Source organism: Arachis hypogaea, chromosome 11 (genome assembly GCF_003086295.3).
Source record: "Arachis hypogaea cultivar Tifrunner chromosome 11, arahy.Tifrunner.gnm2.J5K5, whole genome shotgun sequence".
In the NCBI taxonomy this organism is placed as follows: Eukaryota; Viridiplantae; Streptophyta; class Magnoliopsida; order Fabales; family Fabaceae; genus Arachis; species Arachis hypogaea.
This window is the reverse complement of record NC_092046.1, coordinates 61,134,441-61,144,264: the sequence shown is the minus strand read 5'-3', so window position 1 is coordinate 61,144,264 and position 9,824 is coordinate 61,134,441. Positions and strand designations below refer to the sequence as shown.

The 9,824-nt window shown below is 32.8% G+C and overlaps 2 protein-coding genes across 2 annotated transcripts; one reads left to right on the top strand and one right to left on the bottom strand.

Annotated features, from left to right (window-relative positions):
* The first annotated feature begins 326 nt into the window (after positions 1–326).
* On the top strand, positions 327–4,438 carry LOC112721809 (proline-rich receptor-like protein kinase PERK9). The gene is made up of 4 exons (XM_025772838.3): positions 327–1,149; positions 2,204–2,464; positions 2,631–3,506; positions 3,737–4,438. The coding sequence occupies exons 1-4, from the start codon at positions 711–713 to the stop codon at positions 4,219–4,221; spliced, it is 2,061 nt and encodes a 686-aa protein (XP_025628623.1). The 5' UTR covers positions 327–710; the 3' UTR covers positions 4,222–4,438.
* A 1,932-nt stretch (positions 4,439–6,370) lies between these two features.
* On the bottom strand, positions 6,371–7,996 carry LOC112721408 (uncharacterized). Its single transcript, XM_025772473.1, has 7 exons — positions 7,793–7,996; positions 7,485–7,697; positions 7,324–7,416; positions 7,143–7,244; positions 6,767–7,069; positions 6,625–6,639; positions 6,371–6,460 (listed from the first exon to the last, which is right to left on the bottom strand). Exons 1-7 carry the CDS (start codon positions 7,994–7,996, stop codon positions 6,371–6,373), a joined length of 1,020 nt encoding a protein of 339 aa, XP_025628258.1.
* Between the last annotated feature and the right edge of the window lie 1,828 nt (positions 7,997–9,824).

Genomic DNA, 9,824 nt, shown 5'->3' with positions numbered 1-9,824 from the left:
TTATATATTCCGTTCTTTAAAAATCAACCATTTCTTTTCATTTTTCGATTTATTATAAAATTAACGTATTTAAGTAAAGACATGTCTAAATATATAAATATTTGAAAAAGTCTATAGCCAACAATTTTTGTGTTTTTTGGCCAGCACTTAACCATCAAAACAAAATTGAATAATTTTTTATCATTAAATGTAATCTCACACCATTAAAAATATTATTAATGGCAAAATTGAAAACTAATGGACCACGTATTCAAACCTAGTGGGTCCATCAGTCCATGGTACCCAGCCAGAATCGTTTAAGCTTCTGAATCGAAATGGTGCAATGTGAAACCTACCTTTCTGTCAATGACTCTTAAAGTATTAAAGTTAGATAACTAATTAAGACTCCGCTCCCTGATTGAAAATTAAAAATTCTGCTTGCTTTCCTTTTTCCCTTTCTTCACTCTCAATGGAAAAAGATTATTCAAAAATAATTAAATAAATAAATAACACTAACAAAATCTTAGACAAAGTCGGTAATCAAATGACTAACAAAGTCATGCTTTTTCACCATTGACTATGGCAACATGTTTCAACTTTCATCAACCAAAACAACCCAAACAACAATACCAATACCAAAACCAAGATCAATGTTCGAGCCTTTAGCACAAAACTCAAATGGGTTAGTTTAGTTTCAGAAAACTCTCACATAACAAGTCCAAGCTCATAAAATGAACTCCTTTCATTTCCTCCTGCTACTTTCATTTTTTCAATTTCTTGCACTTCTTATTAGTCCAAAATTAGTTCATGGAAATGCAGAGCTAAGAGCTCTCATGGACCTGAAATCCTCTCTAGACCCAGAAGGCAAGGTTCTTGGTTCATGGAGAAGTGATGGTGATCCATGCACTGATTCCTTCTTAGGTGTTGCTTGCAACCAGCACCGAAAAGTGGCCAACATATCGTTGGCCGGAAGGGGTCTTTCTGGCATGGTTTCTCCTTCGGTGGCTGAACTTAAGTGCTTGTCTGGTTTATATCTTCATTACAACATCATTTTCGGCGAGATACCAATAGAGATTTCGAATCTCACTGAATTGGTTGATCTCTATCTCAATGTAAATAACCTATCTGGTAGCATTCCAAAGGAGATTGGAAAAATGACTAGCCTACAAGGTTTGTTTTATAGAAAATTGGAAATATTCCCCCTATTTAGCCTACTTAACTGCCTTGGTTCTCTCATTTACATGCTTACCACATGCTAAATTCTCTCTAAAGAAATACTTGTGTATTTTATTACTAAAAATAGTAAATTGCATAGTGAAACATAATGCATATTTCATATTGTTTGATCAAGTTTTCTCTGTATTGGATAAGATTTTTCTGGTTTTTTTTAATGTTCATGTTCTTCATGACTGAAAGTAACTGTAGAAAAAGTGGGGTAGAAGCTTTTTAATTAGTTTGAATCCATGGATTGTTGCATTTTAGCTGAAGACATTCATTGGAAATGAGATATTTTGATGATTGCTAGTAGAAATGGTAAGGCTATAGAGTAGTCATGTATATGAATTGAATTGTTGAATCATCTGCCAATCACTCTGTCAATTAAGTGTGTTGGACAATGTGATGGACTATATGGAGTTATTCCAATGTAGGTTGTGGACAATTTTCTCCACTTGAACCTTAACTTCTACATGAAAATGCCACAGTTTCAATTGGAGGGTAAAACTAATAACTAGAACTTTAAGGGTAAATTACAGTGACTTCTCCTATAAACATTTCTTAATTTGACAGTTGTCATACTTCCACTAATCTCTCCAGGGACAGTGTCGTATTTTACAGTAAAAGAGTAATGAGTGTGATATTACCTAAACTTTAGGAGAGGTTAGTGTATATTATTCAAATAAAAGAGTGTTTGTGTAGCATAGCTTGATTCTAGGGGAAGGTTAGTACTCTAATTTACCCAAATTGTAAATGTATTACTACATTTACATGGGTGAAAATATTGGTATGAACAAAATCTTATGTTTCATGTATTTGTTTTTTATATTATGTTTACTTGTGTTAGATTAGAAAAGAATAAACTCAGAGTATCTTCATGGAAAAAAGGTAACTGATCCCAATGTATTTAAAATGAATTCTTAATTAAACTACCTTATATAGATTTTGAAGGGGTTTTGATTTTATTTCTGTACGTTAATCCATGTTCCCTTGCTCTTCATACTTCTAGTGCTTCAGTTAGGCTTTAACCAGCTAGTTGGGAGCATACCGAAGGAGATCGGTTCATTGAAGCAGCTTAATGTTCTGGCTTTGCAACATAACAGATTAACTGGTATGATTCCTCCAAGCTTGGGGAACCTAGAAATGCTAAGGAGGCTAAATTTGAGCTTCAACAACCTCAATGGTGTAATTCCTGCAACATTAGCTGATATTGCACACTTGGAAGTTCTAGATGTTCAAAACAATTCTCTATCAGGAGTTGTCCCTTCTGGTATGCCTCTATCATCGTTTTTTTCTTCTTTTTTTCCCCACCCCTTGTAGCAAAATTCGACTGATTTAATAACTTCTAACTTTTCCCTATTCCAAAATTTGCCTTCATTTTGATCTTTTTACTTTCGAATGTAAACTGATTCATGTTTTTTACATTGAAAATGAAGCATTGAGGAAACTTGATAAAGGATTTCAATATGCAAACAATCAAGGTCTGTGCGCCATGGGGTTTCGGTTTCCGACCTTGAGAGCTTGCAACAAAGATAGTATATATGATAGCCAGATTAGTGTCCCAAATATACCAATAAACAGTTCTTATCCAAAAGCTTTCCCTGACTCTGCCACTATCAAGTTTCATTGTAACCAGACTCAATGCTCAAAATCAAGAAGATTTCCTCAAGCTGTCATTGCAGCAAGTGTTATAACCGCCACAATCACACTAATAGGTTCTGGGTTTGTCACATTTGTCAGATATCGCCGGAGAAAGCAGAGGATCCTGCATACGTCGGATTCTTCTGTAAGCCAACTTAGCCCTGTCCAACCTATGGTCTACACAAGAAGTCCATCTCCACTTGTTAATCTTGAGTATTACAACAATGGATTGGATCCACTTGCTGATGGTAAAAATTGCAGTGGATTATCCCATGAATATCTAAACAAGTTTAGGTTCAATGTGGACGAGATTGAATCAGCAACACAATATCTTTCAGAGGCCAATTTATTGGGTAAGAGCAAATTCTCTGCCGTCTACAAAGGAGTTCTCAGAGATGGTTCTCCTGTGGCCATCAGAAGTATTAATGTGACATGCTGCATACCTGAGGAAGTTGAATTCTTGAAGGGATTGAGCCTGCTAACCTCACTGAGACATGAAAACATTGTAAAGATGAGAGGTTTTTGTTGCTCAAGTAGTAGAGGTGAATGTTACCTTGTCTACGATTTTGTAACCGGTGGCATTCTCTCTATATATCTTGATATGGAAGATGGAAGTGAAAATGTACTTGAGTGGTCTAAGAGGGTTTCCATCATCAAGGGCATTGCAAAAGGTTAGTTCTTTTTGACACCCAATATTTTCTAAGAAACTCATTGTAGATCAGAAAATTTGCCTCTTTCTTACAACAAGGTATTTTTCAACTATTTAGTAGTTAGCGTCGGTTACATGAATTAAGACGATTGTTATGAACCTATAATAAAGATTAAGCTATAATTATTATGCAGAATGAACATAAGTATCTATCTGGTTGATATTGAGTATTTGCTAATCCTTTTTAACCAGGTCTTGGATATCTGCACAGCAATGAAGCAAGCAAACCTACAATAGTTCACCAAAATATTTCAGTTGAAAAAGTTCTTCTTGACAATCAGTTTAACCCATTGATCATGGATGCCGGGCTCCCCAAGCTTCTAGCAGATGACATTGTTTTCTCGGCACTGAAAGTTAGTGCTGCCATGGGATACCTAGCTCCTGAATACATTACCACTGGACGCTTCACCGAGAAGAGCGACGTTTATGCATTCGGTGTCATTGTTCTCCAAGTTCTGTCTGGGAAGACAACAGTAGGGTGTTCAATTAGAATGGCAGTTGAGTCTTTCAGATTTGATGATTTTGTGGACACAAATTTAAAGGGAAAATATTCGAAAGCAGAAGCAGCAATTCTTTCAAAGATTGCAGTGATGTGCACTCATGAGCTTTCTGAGCAAAGGCCAAACATGGTGGAGGTGATTCGGGAACTAAGCATGTATTCTTCTTATTCTTCATGATCTACAACTTTCAGTGGGTATCCTAAGTTCTTAACACATTTGATTCATCCATGACCATGGTTTTCTTTAGCATATTCACTGAATTATCCATTGCTAAATTGTTGTGAACTTCAACGGAATCATGCTACTTCATTTCTGCACACAACTGAAATTGTTGAAGGATGTTGCTTTATTGAAAATCAAATAGCTTCCAGATAATGAAATAAATTGTTAATAATCTCGTTGTAAGCAATTTAACTGTTTCCAAAATAAGAGCACGAATATACCAAGGTCAGATAGAGGCAAGAATCTGCACTATAAGCATACAAAGTAATAGTGGTATAAGCCACAAGTTCTTTGTTGACAATTTTCATCAAACACCTTATATGCATTATCCATTCTCCCATATTTTGTATGATAGAAGAGTCCTACAGAAAAAGTAACCGCTAATTATAATTAAGATTAAAATTAGAACAATCTAAATGGACGGATATCTGCAAATACCATTTAGAATCTCATCATAGGAACCATTTCTAATATGCTATCAACAATTACAAAGGAAAAGTTTCCTGTTGATAACCAAATAAAGAGATGTTAATTAATTTGTTGATACTGATTTGACTTAATTTTCAATTAAATCCATGTAATAAATTTGGTTTTACCACATTCTTATAGTAAATCATATCTAAATAATTGAAACAAAAATGCACAAAAAAGCTGAAGATGACAATTTGCAACAACTAACAAGGTCGTGTGTACTACGATGGTACTGTCATGGTTAGACTTTTAATGATCCTCGAATTTTTCATTGAAATTTATAATCCTATATTATTCTTTTTTTTTAATTCTAATTTATGCTTTTTAATTTTAGTGTTGTGCTTCCAGTGATATTTTTCAACAATATTGAAACTTGGTATGTTTTTGTTTCAATGGTTACATAAAATTATAATTTGGGCTTGAACGTGAGGTTCAAGCTCCTTTAGGAGTTGTGTGTGATGTCTTTTTTGGCAGAGATGAAGTCATCCGAGTTCCTCCTGTAAGAGACTATAATACTTAAGTTAGTAAGGGTTTAAGTAAATTTTTAGTAGATTGGATTCGAAGTATACCTGAGGGTGTCAAGGTATTTTATAGGTATAGATGTAGAGTCAATAACTACCTTTTAGAGTAGCTCCACCTTTGATGGTGGATAACCATTCCTTTTTGTTAGGGAGGTTGTTGAGATCTCCCTTCTAGATGAATAAGAGAGGTTGTATGAGTTGGTTACTGATTCGGGTTGGTAGGGTTGGCGATGGCGTCGTCGAGCCCGACCTCCGTAAGTTCGGGTAGGTGTCAGTAAAGCCCGTATATGTTGATTGGGCTTTACTTACTTTGGGCCTGGTTGTGCATTGGGCTAGGGTATGAACAGTGCCCCTGCTTGAGACCGAACTTCATTAGATCAGACTTAAGCATATACAGGTTGGGCTGGATTTATTATGGTGTCGTTTTACCACGTCGCACTACAAAAAAGGCGCTAATTTGTGGGAATTTTTTTTTGTTTTGCGGGGGGTTTTTAACCCCCAAGTTGCGTAACGTCGGTTTAGTAAAATGACGCAGTTAGGTGTCCTGCAATAAGTTACGGGAGTTTTTTTAGAACCGACGCTATTTTGAACTCAAAATTGCGGTGGTTTTTTGCCCTCCGCTGTTTGCAGGAGTTTCAACTAAATTGCATCAGTTTCTAAAGACCTCCGACGGTTCTATGTTGTAGCAGTTTTGATTCAGGTTGTGGGAGTTTTAAACCTCCGCAAATATCTTATACTTAAAACAACTTTTTCTTATTTTATAATATAACGCTAAAATAAGATATACTATGATATATATAGTTTTTCTTATTTTATAAAATATTAATTAGAATGAAAAATTTAATAAAAGTAAAATTCTTTAAAGTATAAATCTAAAATATAACCCATTAAAATAAATAATAACTTTTTTATATTATAATAAAATGCATAATATCTGAATCCTCACTATCTTTATATGTTTAATCCTAAAAATTAAACAAGCTAAAATAATATAAACTCATAACTACCACTAATGAGTTCACTACTTGAATAAATTTGTTTAGTAAAAAATTGCAACATAATACCCTAACAAATGTGCAATAATAAACAACTAATCAATCTTTAAAGTAATACTAAATAATGTCTTCACGATTTTCATTGCTTCTGTCTAATGATGTTCTTCCTGTTATCGGTGTAATAGTTTCGTTGTCAACATCATTAGTCTAAAATAAATTAAAAACAGAAATATCAACATAAAAATTGCCACATCTATGACACTATAACGACAATTCAAATAAAAAACAATTTAAGAAGGCATTAACCTTTCCTTGCGTCAAAAACTTGAACAACAAATTAGTAAGAGTAGGGATGTAAGGTTAGAATATACGAGACTAATACTATGCTAGAACATTAGCATAATATAACAGTTATCATTTATCATAATTTTCAAAATTATTAGTGCAACATAAAATCGACAAGAAAATGCAATTTACCTAAGCTCCATAGTCAAATATACTAATAAGTTCAACAGGAATTCTTCCTTCTTTAGCAAGAAAATAAGCCTTGAATGCAGTCAATGTTTTATCAAATTTAGACTCCAAATGTTTAAAATCAGCTTTGGAGTAATTGGTAGTAGATGACATTGAAATTGAAGAATTAGCTAACTGGCTAGGATGATTGGCATTTCTGAAAGTATTAGTAGGTGTTGCTCCCATTCCCATGCATCGCACCCTACGAGAATGCTCCTCCCCAAACACTTTGTCAATAGCATCATTTGTAGATGGTCCATATTCATCTTTCTCATTTTGAGCCATAAATACTTCAATTTGTTCCTGCAGTTGAGACTTAAACAACAAAAATTTAACAAAATATTTTTACTAAAATAGACCAAAAAGTTCAACTTACCGCTATATCCCTTGCTTCATCAGTCATAAACGATCCATCTTTCTTCTTATGAGTTTCTATGTACATTTCTCCACGGCTAATTTTTTGTCCAGTCTCTAAAAACTACGCAAAAGAATATAAAAAAAATGTTAAAGAGCATATGATAATTTAGTAACAACAAAAAATGAGTGATGGTTCATACTATTTCATGTCTTTTCCTTGAGATGGATTTTGAACCACCAATATGGGGAATTTTTTGCTTATTGCGAACTTCCTTGTTTCTCTTACACATCTCCTATAAAAAAAATGATTAGAAAAATGATTACGTATTAATATTATATCCTCAAAAATTTAGCATGTTACCATTGTAGAAGGTAGAAACTGATACTGAACAAAGGATGCCCATTGATCTCTGTCGATGCCAACTGGGACATTATCAATGATTGCTTGTCTACTCATGCATGGATCATAGAACTCATCCCATAACTTTATTCTATGTTGTGACCACTTTTTTGCAAGGCTCAATTTGCAATATCGCTTTGCAATGCCCTCAGAAATTTTGAAATAAAATTTTGGCTATAAAAAAGAATCATATATAAATAATAGAATATCATTAACAATAGATAATATTAATAAGAATTTGATAAAAGTAAATATTTTCAAATACATACCTTCAGCAAGTTACTAAAACACTCTTCAAATCTAGATCGAGGTATACTTGAAGGTCCTGACCACTTTGAGAAATTGATTAGAAATAACTTACAATCAACTGCCAATGTTCCTAGATATCGAGCAAGCAAACCTTGGGCTTCTCCAATAGTTTGTTGATCTTCAAAGTTTACAACAACTTGGTCATTTCTAGATAAGTTATCCATTTCTTTAACTTTTAGCCTTCTAGTCTTAATAGTTCCATCTGTACCTTTATTTAAAAAATTAAGAATTAAATTAAAAATTTAAAAACAAAATATTTGCATATAAAATCAATTATGTGTAAGTACATAATTACTTTTAAAAATTAAATTTTAAACATTTTTATTTAAAAGCTTTTAATATAACTGGCTGATATATAACAAAAAAAAAGGAAAAAGATAATAAGAACGGTAATCAGATAAGGCTTTGTTAACAAATTGTTAGTGAACACAAGCAAAGAAATGGTCTTATGTATGTTCTTTGTTCTGGTACATCATAGTTGATATTGACAAGTGAGCAATTTTAATTAACTTATATATGAAACACCACCATATGTATATATTCATCAGGATCCATGTATAATTTGTCAAAGACCCTAAGCTAATAAATGTTTTAGATTTGAATTTTGAAAATAACAAACTTGGAGAACCGATATATATTATGTTCTAGATAAAAAATGTGTTCCAATCTATATAGATAGTGTGGACCCAAAAAAATAAAAGATTAAGCAGGGGAATACGTCCTTGTATTAGTTTGGTCACACTTACTAATGGCTAAATTGGATTGAGATATCAATTAATTAAGAATGCAATTTGGCCACCTTAATTATTGGATATGATCTTATATTATTCAAATTATAAAGTAACTAACAAATAAGTTAATTAATTAAACATCTAAAAGAGAGAGAAAGAGAGCAATTTGCAAAAAGAGACCATACCATCACTCATTATTTTTCTACCGAGTTTTTGTTATTACTAGAGAGATGATACATAAATAACAATTTTGACCAAAACAAAAAGAAAAAGAAAAGGGAAAAGATTATGATGATTTGATGATAAATAATGTGATTTCACAAAACCTAGAACCATGCATATACATATAAGTTTGTCGTATAGTAATATTATAGGAGTAGTACTAGTTCATATTTTCATTTTATTCCTCGGGAATTGGGTGAAAGTCTTAAGATTTTTATTAAAATTATTTTGGGCTAGATTTTCGTACAATTGAAATTTTTATCATATGCCTCAAAATAAATAAACTTTAGGATTATTCAACCATAGCAACATAGAAAGATACATGGTCAGGATTAACCTATACAAATTGGCATAGTGTATATTCAATTATCAATGCATCATTTTTTTACTTTCATACAAGAGATTGCACAAAAAAATATAACATATAAAGATTGAAATATAAAAATTTGCATTTATTTAGAACACACTTATTTAGCAACTCAGCATGAGAAAACAAATTTATTGTGCACCGTACCTATTATCTCCACTGTCCAATATTCAGAAGATTGACGTCCACTAAAGCGCCTAGTATGTTCTTGGGATCCTTAGTTTGGCAGTGAATGATCCGTAGTACTATCCGAATTGCTTTGCATTGTTGAATCATGATTAGGTGGTGAAATATCCGTTGGTGAATTGTGTACTACCTCATCATTAGACTAATCAAAACCATTTTCAGGTTGAGGAGCTGATCTCAGGAATTAGTAAAGCGTTTACACTTCAGCATTGCTGTAGATGAATTTAACAACAAAAAGTTAGAGAAATTAACTCAAAAAGCATGTTATATTTCACACAAAATTAGTCCAAAGATAAAATTTATGAACAAGTCAAAAGATTAGCCATAAACTTAAAATTAACCAATATATAAATAAGCTTATACCTTAGATTTCTCATAATGAGTCAACTACATCATCGATCAAGTGGTTTGTTTCCAATTGCATGTATTCATCACTATTGCCAAAAAATTGATCAATAGCTTGCTCTTGATGTGGCTTGTCCTCAT